Source organism: Hypanus sabinus, chromosome 25 (assembly GCF_030144855.1).
Source record: "Hypanus sabinus isolate sHypSab1 chromosome 25, sHypSab1.hap1, whole genome shotgun sequence".
In the NCBI taxonomy this organism is placed as follows: domain Eukaryota; kingdom Metazoa; phylum Chordata; class Chondrichthyes; order Myliobatiformes; family Dasyatidae; genus Hypanus; species Hypanus sabinus.
In genome coordinates, this window is record NC_082730.1 from 14,943,083 (window position 1) to 14,968,761 (window position 25,679).

General features: G+C 40.6%; 1 protein-coding gene across 1 annotated transcript; it reads left to right on the forward strand.

Annotated features, from left to right (window-relative positions):
* Positions 1-13,073: 13,073 nt before the first annotated feature.
* Positions 13,074-24,285, forward strand: LOC132380895 (polymeric immunoglobulin receptor-like). Its single transcript, XM_059949813.1, has 3 exons — positions 13,074-13,189; positions 16,765-17,102; positions 23,801-24,285. Exons 1-3 carry the CDS (start codon positions 13,074-13,076, stop codon positions 24,283-24,285), a joined length of 939 nt encoding a protein of 312 aa, XP_059805796.1.
* The last annotated feature ends 1,394 nt before the right edge of the window (positions 24,286-25,679 follow it).

The following is a 25,679-nucleotide window of genomic DNA, read 5'->3' on the forward strand; positions in this document are numbered from 1 at the left end:
TAACAATTGTGCTCTTTTGTTCCTCTAAATACAAAACAGACAAAATTGAATTTTATTTTCTTTTAACAGGGAGAATTCATTTCTGTGAAAACACAGTGACAGAATCGATGACAACTGCACAAAGAGAAAAAACTACTTCACCTGAAATGTAAAGTATAAGATTCTCTCTACAGGTGGTTTCAATGTTACTGCTTGAAAATAGAGCCAGTTGGGAGAAAAATATGTTTCTCTTTAACTGGTGTTAAACATATTTGACAGGATTAACATTGATGAAATGATGTATTGGAAACTGCGTATTCCTGATTTTCTTGCATATGCATCAATCCTGAGATCAAAGATAAATTTCTTTTTCCAAATATTTAAAAATTTAAATAACACAGTTGAAGCTCATGTTTTGATTCATAAAGTGCTTGTTGTGTGTTAGAACAACTGGCCCATCAGCCTGACACATCCAAATCAACCAAGATGTTCAAGTAGTTCAGCACATTTAATTTTATTTATTTCATACCCTCCTCTGCCAAGGATTCCCAACCTAGGATCAAGTTGAATCGAGTGAAGACAAGCTTATGGTCATATAACTGTAGAATGCATACCATCAAATGAAACAATGTTTCTCCAAACAAAGGTGTAACACACATAGCACTTAGTAACATATGAAAGTAAGGATGAAATCTACAATTGGATTACACATAAATAAACAAACAAAGGTGCATAAATTAAGTATTAAAAGGAACAGGACAGATTAACCAGTGACACTGACTTCATGGACTCCTTAGTTGCACATGGCATAAAAAGTTTGAAAACCCGTGTTCTAAGCCTTTGTTGCTCATGTATCTGTCAAAATATCTTTCGAATGTTGTAAATGTATCCCCTTCTATGGATTGCTATGGCAGATTGTTGCATACACCTGAAACCCTATGTGTATAACATTGCTTCTTAGGTATTTTTCCCAAATAAACGGAAGCCTGCACCTGCTTGCTTTTCCGTACCCACCCCTTGTAAAAAGACAGTGATCATTCACCTCATCAATGCCCCTCATGATTTTATATACCTCTAATAAATGTCCCGTCAATATTCTAAGCTCCAGGGCAAAAATCACTGTCAATCCAACCCTCCATTGTGACTCTAGCCCTCCATCTCAGGAATGTCCTCATGATTTTTCTGCTCCACACTTTCCAGTCTCATGATATCTTTCCAGTAACCTGAAGACCACAACTGCACAGGCAGGTGGTCTCACTAACAGCTTGTGCAGCCATAACATAACATAATAATCTTGTACAGAGTGCACAAACAAAATAAGTGTTCCAAATGGCTTCTTCATCATCCTGTCTACCTGTTTCATCACTTTCCGGAAACAATGTCCCTGGATGACTAGATCACTTTTTTGCAACATTCTCCGTAGCTTCCTCCTACTATTTACTGTACATGTCTTGAACTGTTTCAACTTGCCAAAATGCAAAACCTCCAATTTGAAAAAGCCCACGGCAATCCACTAACTCTTCCCACCAAGCCAATATTATATTCAATTTGTTTGCTCAGCCTGAACATTTGGGTCGTTATCAAAGGCCTTGCTAAGTCTCAGATAGACAACATCCACTGCCCTTTCCTCATGAATCTGCTCAGTCTGTAATGAGCTCATGTGATTGTCAAACTGCTTGCCCTGGGGCATTCACTGCAGGACTTCTTCTGGGTCTGTTGAAGATGTTCCACAGTCCAGATGAGAAAAAATTTTGACATGATATTAGCAACAGTGCAACAATGAATGTGGAAACTGGTGTGGGATTTGGGGGAAGTTGACTTTTGTAGGAGAGCTGGTTTTAAGCAGATACAGTGTTTCCTTTATTAGATCCTTCAATGGTGAGTGCAGCGAGATCTGTAGATATTAACTCAGCTTCTCCCCATATGCTGATTGGTAAACACAAGTGTTCATACATACATAATTATACTTTTTGGATTTTTTTAATAATTTATATTTTTTATTGATTTTAATGGCTTTCAGTGACTTGGTAAAGCACCCAATCTAACTGAAGACCCAACTTCCATTGACATGCTTTCTTGCTCTCCCCTCCTATTGGGCAGATATTACTGAAGTCTGAAAGCATGTACTACAAACTTCAAGGACAGCTTCTTTCTCACTGTTATAAAACTACCGGATGGTCTCCCATTATAATAAAATGGGCTTTTGATCTTCTAATCTACCTGGGCTTGCACCTCACAAGAACATCCTTTCTTTTTATTTATTGAAAGATTTGGTCCAGAAAAGGCCATTCTGGCCCTTCAAGCCACACTGCCCCTTTAAAATCATGTTGACTATCCAAAATCAGATCTTGCCTTTGCATATTCAGGTAGAACCTGTCTCAGAGAATTGCTTCTGGTAATTTACCCACCACAGATCTTTTGCTCACTAGCCTGGAAAGGGATTAGTTCAGTAATCTGTTGATTCAGAATTTTGGAAACACACTGAGACATCACTGGGCAGTGATAACGATGACTCCAATCAAATAAAAATCGTTACTTGTTCTGAGGACATGATGAGGGACGATGCTGTTCTCTTTCCAGTCAATGTGGAATTCAATTACATCAATTGACATTGTGGTAGATTCCTTAGAACACATTATTTTTGCTTTCTTTATCATTTGTTTTTTTCTGTTTTGCTTCGGATCTAGAGGAACAATGATTTTGTTCTCCTTTACAATTGTGTACAGGAAATGACATTAAGTAATCTTGAATCTGCTTGTGTAAATTTGATTTTACCCATCCATTTTCAGAAGAATTTCTCCCTCAGTTTCGAGTGATTTATGGGCAGATGATAAAGTAAGAGGAGTTGTGGGAAGAGCGATCAGAATCGATTGTCACTATGCACCAATGTACCGTTCACACACAAAGTATTTCTGCCACATAAGGAGTCACCAGTGCACATCCTTAGTGAATACAAATGGGCAAACTGAGCAAACTGGAAGAATGACAATCAGAGATAAGACATCCCAAGGAATATTTACTGTTACAATGGAGAATCTTGTCTTTCAAGATACAGGAGTTTACAGATGTGGAATTTCAACATCTGAAAAGACTCTGGTGATTGATGTGCAGCTACAAGTATATGACGGTAGGTTTCTCATTGATTACCTTTATGTCTCCAGTGAAATGTCTGATGCATATTTGTTCCAGTACGTGCCAGGGAAGCATGGATATCCTGAGGCTCCTCAGCAGTGCAGACGCTGTGGGGAGTGGGCAAGGGTCGGGGAACCCCACATGTTGTCCGTCCACTGACTGGCCAACAATTTCCACTGGAAGGCTCAGCACACTTTCCTGCCGTCTTATAGCACGTGGTCCACATCCCTCAAATCCCTCATTTTCATATCCTCGTCCAAAAGCTTCTTAAATATAGTTATGATATCCCTTTCTACCAGCTCATCTGACTGTGAGTTCCATGCAGTCAGCACCATCACTGTAAATATAACTCATCTTGCAAACATTCTTTAAACGTTCCACCTATTGCCTTCAAACTATGCTCACTATTATTTGATATTTCAACCCAGGGAAAAGATTCTGACCAGCTTCCCTACTGTGACTTCTGTAACTTTATAAACCTCCATCAGGCCTCTCCTCAGCCTACTATACTGCCGCAAAATCAATCCAAGTTTATCAAACTTCTCCCTGTAGCTTCAATCCGGGTAACATTTACCCGTCTATTTATTTATTTATCTATCTATCTATCTATCTATCTATCTACCTACCTATCTATCTATCTATCTATCTATCTATTTATTTATTTATCTTTCTATTTATCTATTTCATTTATTCATTGATTAAGATAAAGCGGGGAATAGACATTTCAAGCACACAGAGCTGTGCCACCCCGTAATCCCCCAAATTAACCCCAGCCTAAACCTCCGACAATCAGCAATGTCCAATTAACCTACCAACTTCTCGGTCGTTCGACTGTGGAAGGAAACTGGAGAACCTGAAAGAAACCCACACAAACATAGGGAGAGCATAGAAACTCCTTACACACAGAAGCAGGAATTAGCATGGGAAAGCCTTGTGCTAACCATTAGACTACAATGCCACCCTTGTGACATTCTGGTGACATCTTTACCATCACTCTTTACCCTCAACTCCACATCTTTTCTATTGCATTGCAATCAGATTTACAAATTACTGTGTGTCACATAAGTGCCCTAACCAGGGTCTTTTCGAAATACAAAATGCCTTTTCAGCTTTAGTTTCCAGTATGGAAAATGAAGAAGGAGAATGTGCTGAATGCTTTCATTACCATTATATCCACGAGGGTGCACTTTCAGTGAGCAATGGACTACAACCCCAAGAACACTCCTCATATCAATTCAAAAGGGATCCAGATATTAAATTCCAGGTGATGTAAATCTCCCCAATGCACGAGCAGCATTTGACGCCTCAGGGCCTCTACTTGCAGGAGCTTAGAAGAATGAGCACAGAAAAGCTGCTGGTTGCGGAGAAGATGTTTCCTAAACTGTGGATCACAAGGACCAGAGGGCACAGACTCAGAAACAAAGAGAGATGAGGAGGAATTTATTTTGACAGAGACTGGTGAATCTGTGGAATTCATTGCCGCAGGCAGCTGTAGAGGCCAAATTGTTGGGTATATTGAAAGCAGAACTCGATAGTTTTCTAGGATAACCACCAATGCTGCCTTTGCGAGTCAGGCTGTTGGATGCCATTCGGACTGTCACCTTGCTGCTGAGAGAGATTGTTACTCTGATTTTCACGCAGATACATACTCAGTGTCATTACTGCTGTCCTGATCTGGAGACCTGCTGTGTTCAGGGATAATGGCAGACAAGGCAGTTCAGTCAGGTACAAGGATGCAGAGACACAGAGAGGTAGAGGAGCTGCTGAGATTCCAGATGTGTGGGTCCTGGTTGAGATACAGAACTGCTGAAATTTTTAGTATGTTTGATTTTCGTATGTTTTTTGGTTGTTTTCCACAGAACCTGTGTCTGTTCCATTACTTCGATTTTCACCACTAACAAGAGGCTCAAGTTGTGGGAACTATGTGTCAGCGTTCTGTGAGCCTGTGCATGGATCCCTTCCCATTCAGTACTCATGGTACGAAAAGACCCCATCTGGGGATTCAAAGATCTCTGATACCAATAAACTGGATCTACATTGTCAATCCTTAAAACACAATAACTATCTGTATTATTGCAATGTCTCAAATGGGAATGGAACAAAGTCCAGTGAAATGATCAGAATGTCCACCTCCAACAATGTCAGGAACTGCAGATATGTGATTGAAGTCAACAGAATGGGTAAGTAGTGCAGAGTTTGATTCGTTTTGATGGTCAATGGAGTACAACTGAATGACTGATGTGTACTGGATATTGAATTGTTGGAACACAATATCCAATACACATGGCTTAGATGGTAAGGGGTTCCTGCTGCTTCGATACGCACCTGTGCCTGGGACTCGCTGCCTTGATTTGGCCCATACCTGTCCTTTACATTCTGGCCCGAAGTTTAAATCAGTCAGACTATCTCTTCTTCCTCCCTCTCATTCTACCAACTGTTTTGGTCTGATGAAAGATGTTCTTGTTCTGGAAGGAAGCCAGCAAAGGATCAGCAGACTGATTTCTGGGATGTCATGAGTGACACAGAACAGAGATGCGGCTGATTAGGTTTTTATTTGCTAGTGTTCAGCAGGCTGAAAGGTGATCTCAGAGAAACCTGCAATATTTTACCAGGCTGATACAAGCACAGTTAGGACACTTCCAATACCAGGGAATTCTGGATAGTCAAGAGAATCCCAGCTCCAAGAGGATCACAAACTTGTTCTTAGATTTGGAGTCTTGCATGCCTCAATAACCTGTAAATGTATGTTGGCTGGAGTGAGGGCTTTATGCATTGGCTCTTTGTAGGGTCACCCATGCCTAAATAGGTCAAAGTGTAGAGGCCAGACTCAAAGTGATCCACCACTCCTCCAGGTTCGGGGGTTTAGCTCAGGACTAATAAACCTGTGTGGTAAAACAAAATGGTTATGGAAACAGGGATGTAGAATCCTTTTACTTCAGTGATTTATGGTATTGCTCCATCTCGATTCGGGACGTGCATGACTGTCAGCAGTGAAGACCAAGAGGAATCTACTGACATGTTGAGGGAAGCCCTGAACAACTCCAGAGATGGAAAACCTGCACTGTTTCCCTCAAGCCCAGTGGTATAATCGGCAGTAAGTAACTAAGCATGGAGGATTAGAAATTATCTGAATTGTTAGACACTTAAGAAAGGGATTAGGAAACATTTCTTCTCCCAGAATGTGTTGAATCAGTATTCAAGAAAGATGGAGTTATTTTTCTCAGAGGTAGACGGATCAAGAGATCTGGGAAACAAAAGACTTGCCTTTTCATTGAAAATGTCCCCTGCATTATCCTGTTGGACAAAAAGTGTACTTGAACCATTATCTCCCTGAATACTCAAGTACAGCTATGACCACATCTGCAGAGAGTGTTGAGGAACGCAAAGGAGATTTCCGGATGCTGGCTGAGGCCATCTCCCTGGCTGGACCCTTCCCTAATTAGACAGAATTAGAGTCTCCTCATTCCAAGACCTTTAACTTCTCCAGATGCATCTCCACAACATCAGTTTCTGAGTATGGGGAAGAATCTAAGGTGTCTGTAAATGTAATTGGGTGCACAGTAGAACAGCAATTAGTGATCAGTGATCATGGCCCAATTCCAGCCACTGTCTGAAAGTTGTTTGTAAGTTCTCCCAGTGACTGCAGGTGTTTTCTTCGGGTGCCGTGATTTGCTCCAGCATTACAGAGACACACAGGTTAGCTTTGGTAAGTCATAGGCAAGCTGTTCTGGCACTGGAAGCATGGAACACTTGCAGGCTGCCCCCAGCACTTATTTTGTGATGATCATTGTAAATGATGAATTTCACTGAGTGTTCTGATGTACATATAGCGAGAAAAGTTTATCTTTAATATTTTAATGTGCATTAAGTATTGAACACCTTTGGACAACCATGCTCAGGTACCTATTGGTCTAACAATTGTGCTCTTTTGTTCCTCTAAATACAAAGCAGACAAAATTGAATTTCATTTTCTTTTAACAGGGAAAATTCATTTATGTGAAAACACAGTGACAGAATCGATGACAACTGCACAAAGAGCAAAAACAACTTCACCTGCAATGTAAAGTATAAGTTCCTCTCTACAGGTGGTTTCAATGTTACTGCTTGAATATAGAGCCAGTTGGGAGAAAAATATGTTTCTCTTTAAATGGTGTTAAACATAATAGACAGGATTAACGTTGATGAAATGATGTATTGGTAACTGAGTATTCCTAATTTTCTTGCATATGCATCAATCCTGAGATCAAAGATAAATTTCTTTTTCCAAATATTTAAAAATTGAAATATTGCAGTTGAAGCTCATGTTCTGAGTCATAAAGTGCTTGTTGTGTGTTAGAACAACTGGCCCATCAGCCTGACACATCCAAATCAACCAAGATGTTCATGTAGTTCAGCACATTGAATTTTATTTATTCCATACCCTCCTCTGCCAGGGATTCCCAACCTAGGATCAAGTTGAGTCGAGTGAAGTCAAGTTTATTGTCATATCACTGTAGAATGCATACCATCAAATGAGACAATGTTTCTCCAAACAAAGGTGTAACACACATAGCACATAGTAACATATGAAAGTAAGGATGAAATCTACAATTGGATTACACATAAATAAACAAAGGTGCATAAATTAAGTATTAAAAGGAACAGGACAGATTAACCAGTGACACTGACTTCATGGACTCCTTAGTTGCACATGGCATAAAAAGTTTGAAAACCCGTGTTCTAAGCCTTTGTTGCTCATGTATCTGTCAAAATGTCTTTCGAATGTTGTAAATGTATCCCCTTCTTTGGATTGCTATGGCAGATTGTTGCATACACCTGAGACCCTATGTGTATAACATTGCTTCTTAGGTACTTACCCAACTAAACGGAAGCCTGCACCTGCTTGCTTTACCATACCCTCCCCTTGTAAAAAGACAGTGATCATTCACCTTATCGATGCCCCTCATGATTTTATATACCTCTAATAAAGGTCCCGTCAATATTCTAAGCTCCAGGGCAAAAATCACTGTCAATCCAACCCTCCATTGTGACTCTAGCCCTCCATCTCAGGAATGTCCTCATGATTTTTCTGCTCCACACTTTCCAGTCTCATGATATCTTTCCAGTAACCTGAAGACCACAACTGCACAGGCAGGTGGTCTCACTAACAGCTTGTGCAGCCATAACATAACATAATAATCTTGTACAGAGTGCACAAACAAAATAAGTGTTCCAAATGGCTTCTTCATCATCCTGTCTACCTGTTTCATCACTTTCCGGAAACAATGTCCCTGGATGACTAGATCACTTTTTTGCAACATTCTCCGTAGCTTCCTCCTACTATTTACTGTACATGTCTTGAACTGTTTCAACTTGCCAAAATGCAAAACCTCCAATTTGAAAAAGCCCACGGCAATCCACTAACTCTTCCCACCAAGCCAATATTATATTCAATTTGTTTGCTCAGCCTGAACATTTGGGTCGTTATCAAAGGCCTTGCTAAGTCTCAGATAGACAACATCCACTGCCCTTTCCTCATGAATCTGCTCAGTCTGTAATGAGCTCATGTGATTGTCAAACTGCTTGCCCTGGGGCATTCACTGCAGGACTTCTTCTGGGTCTGTTGAAGATGTTCCACAGTCCAGATGAGAAAAAATTTTGACATGATATTAGCAACAGTGCAACAATGAATGTGGAAACTGGTGTGGGATTTGGGGGAAGTTGACTTTTGTAGGAGAGCTGGTTTTAAGCAGATACAGTGTTTCCTTTATTAGATCCTTCAATGGTGAGTGCAGCGAGATCTGTAGATATTAACTCAGCTTCTCCCCATATGCTGATTGGTAAACACAAGTGTTCATACATACATAATTATACTTTTTGGATTTTTTTAATAATTTATATTTTTTATTGATTTTAATGGCTTTCAGTGACTTGGTAAAGCACCCAATCTAACTGAAGACCCAACTTCCATTGACATGCTTTCTTGCTCTCCCCTCCTATTGGGCAGATATTACTGAAGTCTGAAAGCATGTACTACAAACTTCAAGGACAGCTTCTTTCTCACTGTTATAAAACTACCGGATGGTCTCCCATTATAATAAAATGGGCTTTTGATCTTCTAATCTACCTGGGCTTGCACCTCACAAGAACATCCTTTCTTTTTATTTATTGAAAGATTTGGTCCAGAAAAGGCCATTCTGGCCCTTCAAGCCACACTGCCCCTTTAAAATCATGTTGACTATCCAAAATCAGATCTTGCCTTTGCATATTCAGGTAGAACCTGTCTCAGAGAATTGCTTCTGGTAATTTACCCACCACAGATCTTTTGCTCACTAGCCTGGAAAGGGATTAGTTCAGTAATCTGTTGATTCAGAATTTTGGAAACACACTGAGACATCACTGGGCAGTGATAACGATGACTCCAATCAAATAAAAATCGTTACTTGTTCTGAGGACATGATGAGGGACGATGCTGTTCTCTTTCCAGTCAATGTGGAATTCAATTACATCAATTGACATTGTGGTAGATTCCTTAGAACACATTATTTTTGCTTTCTTTATCATTTGTTTTTTTCTGTTTTGCTTCGGATCTAGAGGAACAATGATTTTGTTCTCCTTTACAATTGTGTACAGGAAATGACATTAAGTAATCTTGAATCTGCTTGTGTAAATTTGATTTTACCCATCCATTTTCAGAAGAATTTCTCCCTCAGTTTCGAGTGATTTATGGGCAGATGATAAAGTAAGAGGAGTTGTGGGAAGAGCGATCAGAATCGATTGTCACTATGCACCAATGTACCGTTCACACACAAAGTATTTCTGCCGCATAAGGAGTCACCAGTGCACATCCTTAGTGAATACAAATGGGCAAACTGAGCAAACTGGAAGAATGACAATCAGAGATAAGACATCCCAAGGAATATTTACTGTTACAATGGAGAATCTTGTCTTTCAAGATACAGGAGTTTACAGATGTGGAATTTCAACATCTGAAAAGACTCTGGTGATTGATGTGCAGCTACAAGTATATGACGGTAGGTTTCTCATTGATTACCTTTATGTCTCCAGTGAAATGTCTGATGCATATTTGTTCCAGTACGTGCCAGGGAAGCATGGATATCCTGAGGCTCCTCAGCAGTGCAGACGCTGTGGGGAGTGGGCAAGGGTCGGGGAACCCCACATGTTGTCCGTCCACTGACTGGCCAACAATTTCCACTGGAAGGCTCAGCACACTTTCCTGCCGTCTTATAGCACGTGGTCCACATCCCTCAAATCCCTCATTTTCATATCCTCGTCCAAAAGCTTCTTAAATATAGTTATGATATCCCTTTCTACCAGCTCATCTGACTGTGAGTTCCATGCAGTCAGCACCATCACTGTAAATATAACTCATCTTGCAAACATTCTTTAAACGTTCCACCTATTGCCTTCAAACTATGCTCACTATTATTTGATATTTCAACCCAGGGAAAAGATTCTGACCAACTTCCCTACTGAGACTTCTGTAACTTTAAAAACCTCCATCAGGATTCTCCTCAGCCTACTATACTGCAGCAAAAACAATCCAAGTTGATCAAACTTCTCCCTGTAGTTTCAATCCGGGTAACATTTAGTCATTTATTTATTTATCTATCTATCTATTTATTTGTTTGTTTGTTTGTTTATTTGTTTGTTTATTTATTTCATTTATTCATTGATTAAGATAAAGCGTGGAATGGACATTTCAAGCCCATAGAGCTGTGCCACCCCGTAATCCCCCAAACTTAACCCCAGCCTAAACCTCCGACAATCAGCAATGCCCAATTAACCTACCAATTTCTAGGTCTTTGGACTGGGGAGGAAACCGGAGCACCTGAAAGAAACCCACGCAGACAAATGCAAAACATACAAACTCCTTGCGCACAACAGCAGGAATAGGCACGGGAAAGACTTGTGCTAACCTTTATGCTACAATGTCACCCTGGTGACATCCTGATGACATCTTTACCCTCACATTTTACCCTCTCTGAAACCTCCAGATCTTTTCTATGGTTTTACCATCAGAATTACAAATTACTGTAAGTTGCAAATGTGTACTAACCAAAGTCTTTTGAAGCTACAAAATGCCTTGTTAGCTTTAGTTTCCGGTATGTAACATGAAGAAGGAAAATGTGCTAAATGCTTTCATTACCATTAAATCCACTTGCGTTGTCACTTTCAGGGAGCAATGGACTTGTTTCCCAAGAACTCTCTGTACATCAATTCTAAAGAGATCCAGATATTAAATTCCAGGTGATGTCAAACTCCCCAAATGTATTAGGAGTGTTTGAAACCTCAGGGCCTGTACTTGCAGGAGCTTAGAAGAATGAGCACGGAAAAGCTGGTGGTTGTGGAGAGGATGTTTCCTATAGTGTGGACCTCTAGGACCAGAGGGAACAGACTCAGAAACAAAGGGAGATGAGGAGGAAGTTACTTAGCCAGAGGCAGGTGTATCTGTGGAATTCATTGCCACAGGCAGCTGTGGAGGCCAAAGTGTTGGGTATATTTGAAGCAGAAATCAATAAGTTTCAAGGACACCCACAAGTGCTCCCTTTGCAAGTCAAGCTGTTGGATGCCATTCGGACTGTCTCCTTGCTGCTGAGAGAGATTGTTACTCTGATTTTCACGCAGATGCATACTCAGTGTCATCACTGTTGCCCTGATCTGGAGACCTGCTGTGTTCAGGGAAAATGGCAGACAAGGCAGTTCAGGAAGGTAGAAGGATGCAGAGAAACAGAGAGGTAGAGGAGCTGCTGAGATTCCAGATATGTGGGTCCTGGTTGAGATACAGGACTGCTGAAATTTTTAGTGTGTTTGATTTTCGTATGTTTTTTGGTTGTTTTCCACAGAACCCGTGTCTGTTCCGTTACTTCGATTTTCACCACTAACAAGAGGCTCAAGTTGTGGGAACTATGTGTCAGTGTTCTGTGAGCCTGTGCATGGATCCCTTCCCATTCAGTACTCATGGTACGAAAAGACCCCATCTGGGGATTCAAAGATCTCTGATACCAATAAACTGGATCTACATTGTCAATCCTTAAAAGACAATAACTATCTGTATTATTGCAATGTCTCAAATGGGAATGGAATAAAGTCCAGTGAAATGATCAGAATGTCCACCTCCAACAATGTCAGGAACTGCAGATATGTGATTGAAGTCAACAGAATGGGTAAGTAGTGCAGAGTTTGATTCGTTTTAATGTTCAATGGAGTACAACTGAATGACTGATGTGTACTGGATATTGTATTATTGGAACACAATATCCAATACACGTGGCTTAGATGGTAAGGGATTCTTGCTGCTTCGATACGCACCTGTGCCTGGGACTCGCTGCCTTGATTTGTCCCACACCTGTCCTTTACATTCTGGCCCGCTTTAAATCATTCAGACTATCTCTTCTTCCTCCCTCTCATTCTACCAACTGTTTTGGTCTGATGAAAGATGTTCTTGTTCTGGAAGGAAGCCAGCAAAGGATCAGCAGACTGATTTCTGGGATGTCATGAGTGTCACAGAACAGAGAAGCGGCTGATTAGGATTTTATTTGCTAGTGTTCAGCAGGGTGAAAGGTGATCTCAGAGAAACCTGCAATATTTTACCAGGCTGATACAAACACAGTTAGGACACTTCCATTACCAGGGAATTCTGGATTGTCAAGAGAATCCCAGCTCCAAGAGGATCACAAACTTGTTCTTAGATTTGGAGTCTTGCATGCCTCAATAACCTGTAAATGTATGTTGGCTGGAGTGAGGGCTTTATGCATTGGCTCTTTGCAGGGTCACCCATGCCTAAATAGGTCAAAGTGCAGAGGCCAGACTCAGAGTGATCCACCACTCCTCCAGGTTCGGGGGTTTAGCTTAGGACTAATAAACCTGTGTGGTAAAACAAAATGGTTATGGAAACAGGGATGTAGAATCCTTTTACTTCAGTGATTTATGGTATTGCTCTGTCTCGATTCGGGACGTGCATGACTGTCAGCAGTGAAGACCAAGAGGAATCTGCTGACATGTTGAAGGAAGCCCTGAACAACTCCAGAGATGGAAAACTGCACTGCTGCCCTCAAGGCCAGTGGTATAATCGGCAGTAAGTAATTAGCATGGAGGATTAGAAATTATCTGAATGGTGAGACACTTAAGAAAGGGAATTAGGAAACATTTCTACTCCCAGAATGTGTTGAATCAGTATTCAAGAAAGATGGAGTTATTTTTCTCAGAGGTAGACCCATCAAGAGATCTGGGAAACAAAAGACTTGCCTTTTCATTGAAAATGTCTCCTGCATTATCCTGTTGGACAAAAAGTGTACTTGAACCATTATCGCCCTGAATACTCAAGTACAGCTATGACCACATCTGCAGAGAGTGTTGGGGACCTAGAAGGAGATTTCCGGATGCTGGCTGAGGCCATCTCCCTGGCTGGACCCTTCCCTAATTAGACAGAATTAGAGACTCCTCATTCCAAGACCTTTAACTTCTCCAGATGCATCTCCACAACATCAGTTTCTGAGTATGGGGAAGAATCTAAGGCGTCTGTAAATGTAATTGGGTGCACAGTAGAACAGCAACTAGTGATCAGTGATCAGGGCCCAATTCCAGCCACTGTCTGCAAGTTGTTTGTAAGTTCTCCCAGTGACTGCAGGTGTTTTCTTCGGGTGCCGTGATTTCCTTCAGCATTACAGAGATGCACAGGTTAGCTTTGGTAAGTCATAGGCAAGCTGTTCTGGCACTGGAAGCATGGAACAATTGCAGACTGCCCCCAGCACTTATTTTGTGATGGTCATTGTAAATGATGAATTTCACTGATTGTTCTGATGTACATATAACGAAAAAAGGTTATCTTTAATATTTTATTGTGCAGTAAGTATTGATCACTTTTGGTCCACCATGCTCAGGTACCTATTGGTCTAACAATTGTGCTCTTTTGTTCCTCTAAATACAAAACAGACAAAATTGAATTTTATTTTCTTTTAACAGGGAGAATTCATTTCTGTGAAAACACTGTGACAGAATCGATGACAACTGCACAAAGAGAAAAAACTACTTCACCTGAAATGTAAAGTATAAGATTCTCTCTACAGGTGGTTTCAATGTTACTGCTTGAAAATAGAGCCAGTTGGGAGAAAAATATGTTTCTCTTTAACTGGTGTTAAACATATTTGACAGGATTAACGTTGATGAAATGATGTATTCCTGATTTTCTTGCATATGCATCAATCCTAAGATCAAAGATAAATTTCTTTTTCCAAATATTTAAAAATTGAAATATCGCAGTTGAAGCTCATGTTCTGAGTCATAAAGTGCTTGTTGTGTGTTAGAACAACTGGCCCATCAGCCTGACACATCCAAGTCAACCAAGATGTTCATGTAGTTCAGCACATTGAATTTTATTTATTCCATACCCTCCTCTGCCAGGGATTCCCAACCTAGGATCAAGTTGACTTGAGTGAAGTCAAGTTTATTGTCATATAACTGTAGAATGCATACCATCAAATGAGACAATGTTTCTCCAAACAAAGGTGTAACACACATAGCACTTAGTAATATATGAAAGTAAGGATGAAATCTACAATTGGATTACACATAAATAAACAAAGGTACATAAATTAAGTATTAAAAGGAACAGGACAGATTAACCAGTGACACTGACTTCATGGACTCCTTAGGTGCGCATGGCATAAAAAGTTTGAAAACCCGTGTTCTAAGCCTTTGTTGCTCATGTATCTGTCAAAATGTCTTTTGAATGTTGTAAATGTATCCCTTTCTATGGATTGCTATGGCAGATTGTTGCATACACCTGAGACCTTATGTGTATAACATTGCTTCTTAGGTACTTACCCCACTAAACGGAAGCCTGCACCTGCTTGCTTTACCATACCCTCCCCTTGTAAAATGACAGTGATCATTCACCTTATCGATGCCCCTCATGATTTTATATACCTCTAATAAATGTCCGGTCAATATTCTAAGCTCCAGGGCAAAAATCACTGTCAATCCAACCCTCCATTGTGACTCTAGCCCTCCATCTCAGGAATGTCCTCATGATTTTTCTGCTCCACACTTTCCAGTCTCATGATATCATTCCAGTAACCTGAAGACCACAACTGCACATGCTATTTGAAGAGTGGTCTCACTAACAGCTTGTACAGACATAACATAACATAACAATCTTGTACAGAGTGTCCAAACAAAATAAATGTTCCAAATGGCTTCTTCATCATCCTGTCTACCTGTTTCATCACTTTCCGGTAACAATGTCCCTGGATGACTAGATCACTTTTTTGCAACATTCTCCATAGCTTCCTCCTACTATTTACTGTACATGTCTTGCACTGTTTTAACTTGCCAAAAAGCAAAACCTCCAATTTGAAAAACCCCACGGCAATCCACTAACTCATTCCACCAAGCCAATGTTATATTCAATTTGTTTGCTCAGCCTGAACATTTGGGTCGTTATCAAAGGCCTTGCTAAGTCTCAGATAGACAACATCCACTGCCCTTTCCTCATGAATCTGCTCAGTCTGTAATGAGCTCATGTGATTGTCAAACTGCTTGCCCTGGGGCATTCACTGCAGGACTTCTTCTGGGTCTGTTGAAGATGTTCCACAGTCCAGATGAGAAAAAATTTTGACATGACATTAGCAACAGTGCAACAATCAATGTGGAAACTGGTGTGGGATTTGGGGGAAGTTGACTTTTGTAGGAGAGCTGGTTTTAAGCAGATACAGTGTTTCCTTTATTAGATCCTTCAATGGTGAGTGCAGCGAGATCTGTAGATATTAACTCAGCTTCTCCCCATATGCTGATTGGTAAACACAAGTGTTCATACATACATAATTATACTATTTGGATCTTTTTAATAATTTATAATTTTTATGGATTTTAATTACTTTCAATGACTTGGTAAAGCACCCAATCTAACTGAAGACCCAACTTCCATTGACATGCTTTCTTGCTCTCCCCTCCTATTGGGCAGATATTACTGAAGTCTGAAAGCATGTACTACAAACTTCAAGGACAGCTTCTTTCTCACTGTTATAAATCTACCGGATGTTCTCCCAGTATAATAAAATGGGCTTTTGATCTTCTAATCTACCTGGGCTTGCACCTTACAAGAACATCCTTTCTTTTTATTTATTGAAAGATTTGGTCCAGAATAGGCCATTCTGGCCCTTCAAGCCACACTGCCCCTTTATAATCATGTTGACTATCCAAAATCAGATCTTGCCTTTGCATATTCAGGTAGAACCTGTCTCAGAGAATTGCTTCTGGTAATTTACCCACCACAGATCTTTTGCTCACTAGCCTGGAAAGGGATTAGTTCAGTAATCTGTTGATTCAGAATTTTGGAAACACACTGAGACATCACTGGGCAGTGATAACGATGACTCCAATCAAATAAAAATCGTTACTTGTTCTGAGGACATGATGAGGGACGATGCTGTTCTCTTTCCAGTCAATGTGGAATTCAATTACATCAATTGACATTGTGGTAGATTCCTTAGAACACATTATTTTTGCTTTCTTTATCATTTGTTTTTTTCTGTTTTGCTTCGGATCTAGAGGAACAATGATTTTGTTCTCCTTTACAATTGTGTACAGGAAATGACATTAAGTAATCTTGAATCTGCTTGTGTAAATTTGATTTTACCCATCCATTTTCAGAAGAATTTCTCCCTCAGTTTCGAGTGATTTATGGGCAGATGATAAAGTAAGAGGAGTTGTGGGAAGAGCGATCAGAATCGATTGTCACTATGCACCAATGTACCGTTCACACACAAAGTATTTCTGCCACATAAGGAGTCACCAGTGCACATCCTTAGTGAATACAAATGGGCAAACTGAGCAGACTGGAAGAATGACAATCAGAGATAAGACATCCCAAGGAATATTTACTGTTACAATGGAGAATCTTGTCTTTCAAGATACAGGAGTTTACAGATGTGGAATTGCAACATCTGGCAAGACTCTGGTGATTGATGTGCAGCTACAAGTATATGACGGTAGGTTTCTCATTGATTACCTTTATGTCTCCAGTGAAATGTCTGATGCATATTTGTTCCAGTACGTGCCAGGGAAGCATGGATATCCTGAGGCTCCTCAGCAGTGCAGACGCTGTGGGGAGTGGGCAAGGGTCGGGGAACCCCACATGTTGTCCGTCCACTGACTGGCCAACAATTTCCACTGGAAGGCTCAGCACACTTTCCTGCCGTCTTATAGCACGTGGTCCACATCCCTCAAATCCCTCATTTTCATATCCTCGTCCAAAAGCTTCTTAAATATAGTTACGATATCCCTTTCTACCAGCTCATCTGACTGTGAGTTCCATGCAGTCAGCACCATCACTGTAAATAAAACTCATCTTGCAAACATTCTTTAAACGTTCCACCTATTGCCTTCAAACTATGCTCACTATTATTTGATATTTCAACCCAGGGAAAAGATTCTGACCAGCTTCCCTACTGTGACTTCTGTAACTTTAAAAACCTCCATCAGGCCTCTCCTCAGCCTACTATACTGCAGCAAAATCAATCCAAGTTGATCAAACTTCTCCCTGTAGCTTCAATCCGGGTAACATTTACCCGTCTATTTATTTATTTATCTATCTATCTATCTATATATCTACCTACCTATCTATCTATCTATCTATCTATTTATTTATTTATCTTTCTATTTATCTATTTCATTTATTCATTGATTAAGATAAAGCGGGGAATAGACATTTCAAGCACACAGAGCTGTGCCACCCCGTAATCCCCCAAATTTAACCCCAGCCTAAACCTCCGACAATCAGCAATGCCCAATTAACCTACCAACTTCTCGGTCGTTCGACTGTGGAAGGAAACTGGAGCACCTGAAAGAAACCCACACAAACATAGGGAGAGCATAGAAACTCCTAACACACAGAAGCAGGAATTAGCATGGGAAAGCCTTGTGCTAACCATTAGACTACAATGCCACCCTTGTGACATTCTGGTGACATCTTTACCATCTCTCTTTACCCTCACCTCCACATCTTTTCTATCGCGTTGCAATCAGATTTACAAATTACTGTGTGTCGCAAAAGTGCCCTAACCAGGGTCTTTTGAATCTACAAAATGCCTTTTCAGCTTTAGTTTCCAGTATGGAAAATGAAGAAGGAGAATGTGCTGAATGCTTTCATTTCCATTATATCCACGAGGGTGCACTTTCAGTGAGCAATGGACTAGAACCCCAAGAACTCTCCTCATATCAATTCAAAAGGGATCCAGACATTAAATTCCAGGTGATGTAAAACTCCCCAATGCACGAGCAGCATTTGACGCCTCAGGACCGCTACTTGCAGGAGCTTAGAAGAATGAGCACGGAAAAGCTGCTGGTTGCGGAGAGGATGTTTCCTAAACTGTGGATCACTAGGACCAGAGGGCACAGACTCAGAAACAAAGAGAGATGAGGAGGAATTTATTTTGACAGAGACTGGCGAATCTGTGGAATTCATTACCACAGGCAGCTGTGGAGGCCAAATGGTTGGGTATATTGAAAGCAGATCTCGACAGTTTTCTAGGATAACCACCAATGCTGTCTTTGCGAGTCAGGCTGTTGGGTGGCATTTAAACTGTGTCCTTGCTGCTGAGAGAGATTGTAACTCTGATTTTCACGCAGATACATACTCAGTGTCATTACTGCTGTCCTGATCTGGAGACCTGCTGTGTTCAGGGATAATGGCAGACAAGGCAGTTCAGTCAGGTACAAGGATGCAGAGACACAGAGAGGTAGAGGAACTGCTGAGATTCCAGATGTGTGTGTCCTGGTTGAGATACAGAACTGCTGAAATTTTTAGTGTGTTTGATTTTCGTATGTTTTTTGGTTGTTTTCCACAGAACCCGTGTCTGTTCCATTACTTCGATTTTCACCACTAACAAGAAGCTCAAGTTGTGGGAACTATGTGTCAGCGTTCTGTGAGCCTGTGCATGGATCCCTTCCCATTCTGTACTCATGGTACGAAAAGACCCCATCTGGGGATTCAAAGATCTCTGATACCAATAAACTGGATCTACATTGTCAATCCTTAAAATACAATAACTATCTGTATTATTGCAATGTCTCAAATGCGAATGGAACAAAGTCCAGTGAAATGATCAGAATGTCCACCTCCAACAATGTCAGGAACTGCAGATATGTGATTTAAGTCAACAGGATGGGTAAGTAGTGCAGAGTTTGATTCGTTTTGACAGTCAATGGAGTACAACTGAATGACTGATGTGTACTGGATATTGTATTGTTGGAACACAATATCCAATACACATGGCTTAGATGGTAAGGGGTTCCTGCTGCTTCGATACGCACCTGTGCCTGGGACTCGCTGCCTTGATTTGGCACATACCTGTCCTTTACATTCTGGCCCGAAGTTTAAATCAGTCAGACTATCTCTTCTTCCTCCCTCTCATTCTACCAACTGTTTTGGTCTGATGAAAGATGTTCTTGTTCTGGAAGGAAGCCAGCAAAGGATCAGCAGACTGATTTCTGGGATGTCATGAGTGACACAGAACAGAGCACCGGTTGATTAGGATTTTATTTGCTGGTGTTCAGCAGGCTGAAAGGTGATCTCAGAGAAACTTGCAATATTTTACCAGGCTGATACAAATGCAGTTAGGACACTTCCATTACCAGGGAATTCTGGATAGTCAAGAGAATCTCAGCTCCAAGAGGATCACAAACTTGTTCTTAGATTTGGAGTCTTGCATGCCTCAATTACCTGTAAATGTATGTTGGCTGGAGTGAGGGCTTTATGCATTGGCTCTTTGTAGGGTCACCCATGCCTAAATAGGTCAAAGTGCAGAGGCCAGACTCAGAGTGATCCACCACTCCTCCAGGTTCGGGGGTTTAGCTCAGGACTAATAAACCTGTGTGGTAAAACAAAATGGTTATGGAAACAGGGATGTAGAATCATTTTACTTCAGTGATTTATGGTATTGCTCCATCTCGATTCGGGACGTGCATGACTGTCAGCAGTGAAGACCAAGAGGAATCTACTGACATGTTGAGGGAAGCCCTGATCAACTTCAGAGATGGAAAACCTGCACTGCTGTGCTCAAGGCCAGTGGTATAATCGGCAGTAAGTAAGTAAGCATGGAGGATTAGAAATTATCTGAATTGTTAGACACTTAAGAAAGGGATTAGGAAACATTTCTTCTCCCAGAATGTGTTGAATCAGTATTCAAGAAAGATGGAGTTATTTTTCTCAGAGGTAGACGGATCAAGAGATCTGGGAAACAAAAGACTTGCCTTTTCATTGAAAATGTCCCCTGCATTATCCTGTTGGACAAAAAGTGTACTTGAACCATTATCTCCCTGAATACTCAAGTACAGCTATGACCACATCTGCAGAGAGTGTTGGGGACCTAGAAGGAGATTTTCGGATGCTGGCTGAGGCCATCTCCCTGGCTGGTCCCTTCCCTAATTAGACAGAATTAGAGTCTCCTCATTCCAAGACCTTTAACTTCTCCAGATGCATCTCCACAACATCAGCTTCTGAGTATGGGGAAGAATCTAAGGTGTCTGTAAATGTAATTGGGTGCACAGTAGAACAGCAATTAGTGATCAGTGATCTGGGCCCAATTCCAGCCACTGTCTGCAAGTTGTTTGTAAGTTCTCCCAGTGACTGCAGGTGTTTTCTTCGGGTGCCGTGATTTGCTCCAGCATTACAGAGACACACAGGTTAGCTTTGGTAAGTCATAGGCAAGCTGTTCTGGCACTGGAAGCATGGAACACTTGCAGGCTGCCCCCAGCACTTATTTTGTGATGGTCATTGTAAATGATGAATTTCACTGAGTGTTCTGATGTACATATAGCGAAAAAAGTTTATCTTTAATATTTTAATGTGCATTAAGTATTGAACACCTTTGGACAACCATGCTAAGGTACCTATTGGTCTAAAAATTGTGCTCTTTTGTTCCTCTAAATACAAAGCAGACAAAATTGAATTTCATTTTCTTTTAACAGGGAAAATTCATTTATGTGAAAACACAGTGACAGAATCGATGACAACTGCACAAAGAGAAAAAACTACTTCACCTGAAATGTAAAGTATAAGTTCCTCTCTACAGGTGGTTTCAATGTTACTGCTTGAATATAGAGCCAGTTGGGAGAAAAATATGTTTCTCTTTAACTGGTGTTAAACATATTTGACAGGATTAACATTGATGAAATGATGTATTGGAAACTGAGTATTCCTAATTTTCTTGCGTATGCATCAATCCTGAGATCAAAGATAAATTTCTTTTTCCAAATATTTAAAAATTGAAATATCGCAGTTGAAGTTCATGTTCTGAGTCATAAAATGCTTGTTGTGTGTTAGAACAACTGGCCCAACAGCCTGACACATCCAAGTCAACCAAGATGTTCATGTAGTTCAGCACATTGAATTTTATTTATTCCATACCCTCCTCTGCCAGGGATTCCCAACCTAGGATCAAGTTGAGTCAAGTGAAGTCAAGTTTATTGTCATATCACTGTAGAATGCATACCATCAAATGAGCCAATGTTTCTCCAAACAAAGGTGTAACACACATAGCACATAGTAACATATGAAAGTAAGGATGAAATCTACAATTGGATTACACATAAATAAACAAAGGTACATAAATTAAGTATTAAAAGGAACAGGACAGATTAACCAGTGACACTGACTTCATGGACTCCTTAGGTGCGCATGGCATAAAAAGTTTGAAAACCCCTGTCCTAAGCCTTTCCTGCTCATGTATCTGTCAAAATGTCTTTTGAATGTTGTAAATGTATCCCCTTCTATGGATTGCTATGGCAGATTGTTGCATACACCTGAGACCCTATGTGTATAACATTGCTTCTTAGGTACTTTCCCAACTAAACGGAAGCCTGCACCTGCTTGCTTTACCATACCCTCCCCTTGTAAAAAGACAGTGATCATTCACCTTATCGATGCCCCTCATGATTTTATATACCTCTAATAAATGTCCCGTCAATATTCTAAGCTCCAGGGCAAAAATCACTGTCAATCCAACCCTCCACTGTGACTCTAGCCCTCCATCTCAGGAATGTCCTCATGATTTTTCTGCTCCACACTTTCCAGTCTCATGATATCATTCCAGTAACCTGAAGACCACAACTGCACATGCTATTTGATGAGTGGTCTCACTAACAGCTTGTACAGACATAACATAACATAACAATCTTGTACAGAGTGTCCAAACAAAATAAATGTTCCAAATGGCTTCTTCATCATCCTGTCTACCTGTTTCATCACTTTCCGGTAACAATGTCCCTGGATGACTAGATCACTTTTTTGCAACATTCTCCATAGCTTCCTCCTACTATTTACTGTACATGTCTTGCACTGTTTTAACTTGCCAAAAAGCAAAACCTCCAATTTGAAAAACCCCACGGCAATCCACTAACTCATTCCACCAAGCCAATGTTATATTCAATTTGTTTGCTCAGCCTGAACATTTGGGTCGTTATCAAAGGCCTTGCTAAGTCTCAGATAGACAACATCCACTGCCCTTTCCTCATGAATCTGCTCAGTCTGTAATGAGCTCATGTGATTGTCAAACTGCTTGCCCTGGGGCATTCACTGCAGGACTTCTTCTGGATCTGTTGAAGATGTTCCACAGTCCAGATGAGAAAAAATTTTGACATGACATTAGCAACAGTGCAACAATCAATGTGGAAACTGGTGTGGGATTTGGGGGAAGTTGACTTTTGTAGGAGAGCTGGTTTTAAGCAGATACAGTGTTTCCTTTATTAGATCCTTCAATGGTGAGTGCAGCGAGATTTGTAGATATTAACTCAGCTTCTCCCCATATGCTGATTGGTAAACACAAGTGTTCATACATACATAATTATACTATTTGGATCTTTTTAATAATTTATAATTTTTATGGATTTTAATTACTTTCAATGACTTGGTAAAGCACCCAATCTAACTGAAGACCCAACTTCCATTGACATGCTTTCTTGCTCTCCCCTCCTATTGGGCAGATATTACTGAAGTCTGAAAGCATGTACTACAAACTTCAAGGACAGCTTCTTTCTCACTGTTATAAATCTACCGGATGTTCTCCCAGTATAATAAAATGGGCTTTTGATCTTCTAATCTACCTGGGCTTGCACCTTACAAGAACATCCTTTCTTTTTATTTATTGAAAGATTTGGTCCAGAATAGGCCATTCTGGCCCTTCAAGCCACACTGCCCCTTTATAATCATGTTGACTATCCAAAATCAGATCTTGCCTTTGCATATTCAGGTAGAACCTGTCTCAGAGAATTGCTTCTGGTAATTTACCCACCACAGATCTTTTGCTCACTAGTCTGGAAAGGGATTAGTTCAGTAATCTGTTGATTCAGAATTTTGGAAACACACTGAGACATCACTGGGCAGTGATAACGATGACTCCAATCAAATAAAAATCGTTACTTGTTCTGAGGACATGATGAGGGACGATGCTGTTCTCTTTCCAGTCAATGTGGAATTCAATTACATCAATTGACATTGTGGTAGATTCCTTAGAACACATTATTTTTGCTTTCTTTATCATTTGTTTTTTTCTGTTTTGCTTCGGATCTAGAGGAACAATGATTTTGTTCTCCTTTACAATTGTGTACAGGAAATGACATTAAGTAATCTTGAATCTGCTTGTGTAAATTTGATTTTACCCATCCATTTTCAGAAGAATTTCTCCCTCAGTTTCGAGTGATTTATGGGCAGATGATAAAGTAAGAGGAGTTGTGGGAAGAGCGATCAGAATCGATTGTCACTATGCACCAATGTACCGTTCACACACAAAGTATTTCTGCCGCATAAGGAGTCACCAGTGCACATCCTTAGTGAATACAAATGGGCAAACTGAGCAGACTGGAAGAATGACAATCAGAGATAAGACATCCCAAGGAATATTTACTGTTACAATGGAGAATCTTGTCTTTCAAGATACAGGAGTTTACAGATGTGGAATTGCAACATCTGGCAAGACTCTGGTGATTGATGTGCAGCTACAAGTATATGACGGTAGGTTTCTCATTGATTACCTTTATGTCTCCAGTGAAATGTCTGATGCATATTTGTTCCAGTACGTGCCAGGGAAGCATGGATATCCTGAGGCTCCTCAGCAGTGCAGACGCTGTGGGGAGTGGGCAAGGGTCGGGGAACCCCACATGTTGTCCGTCCACTGACTGGCCAACAATTTCCACTGGAAGGCTCAGCACACTTTCCTGCCGTCTTATAGCACGTGGTCCACATCCCTCAAATCCCTCATTTTCATATCCTCGTCCAAAAGCTTCTTAAATATAGTTATGATATCCCTTTCTACCAGCTCATCTGACTGTGAGTTCCATGCAGTCAGCACCATCACTGTAAATATAACTCATCTTGCAAACATTCTTTAAACGTTCCACCTATTGCCTTCAAACTATGCTCACTATTATTTGATATTTCAACCCAGGGAAAAGATTCTGACCAACTTCCCTACTGAGACTTCTGTAACTTTAAAAACCTCCATCAGGCCTCTCCTCAGCCTACTATACTGCAGCAAAAACAATCCAAGTTGATCAAACTTCTCCCTGTAGTTTCAATCCGGGTAACATTTAGTCATTTATTTATTTATCTATCTATCTATTTATTTGTTTGTTTGTTTATTTGTTTGTTTGTTTATTTATTTCATTTATTCATTGATTAAGATAAAGCGTGGAATGGACATTTCAAGCCCATAGAGCTGTGCCACCCCGTAATCCCCCAAACTTAACCCCAGCCTAAACCTCCGACAATCAGCAATGCCCAATTAACCTACCAACTTCTCGGTCGTTCGACTGTGGAAGGAAACTGGAGCACCTGAAAGAAACCCACACAAACATAGGGAGAGCATAGAAACTCCTTACACACAGAAGCAGGAATTAGCTTGGGAAAGCCTTGTGCTAACCATTAGACTACAATGCCACCCTTGTGACATTCTGGTGACATCTTTACCATCTCTCTTTACCCTCACCTCCACATCTTTTCTATCGCGTTGCAATCAGATTTACAAATTACTGTGTGTCGCAAAAGTGCCCTAACCAGGGTCTTTTGAATCTACAAAATGCCTTTTCAGCTTTAGTTTCCAGTATGGAAAATGAAGAAGGAGAATGTGCTGAATGCTTTCATTTACATTATATCCACGAGGGTGCACTTTCAGTGAGCAATGGACTAGAACCCCAAGAACTCTCCTCATATCAATTCAAAAGGGATCCAGACATTAAATTCCAGGTGATGTAAAACTCCCCAATGCACGAGCAGCATTTGACGCCTCAGGGCCTCTACTTGCAGGAGCTTAGAAGAATGAGCACGGAAAAGCTGCTGGTTGCGGAGAGGATGTTTCCTAAACTGTGGATCACTAGGACCAGAGGGCACAGACTCAGAAACAAAGAGAGATGAGGAGGAATTTATTTTGACAGAGACTGGCGAATCTGTGGAATTCATTACCACAGGCAGCTGTGGAGGCCAAATGGTTGGGTATATTGAAAGCAGATCTCGACAGTTTTCTAGGATAACCACCAATGCTGTCTTTGCGAGTCAGGCTGTTGGGTGGCATTTA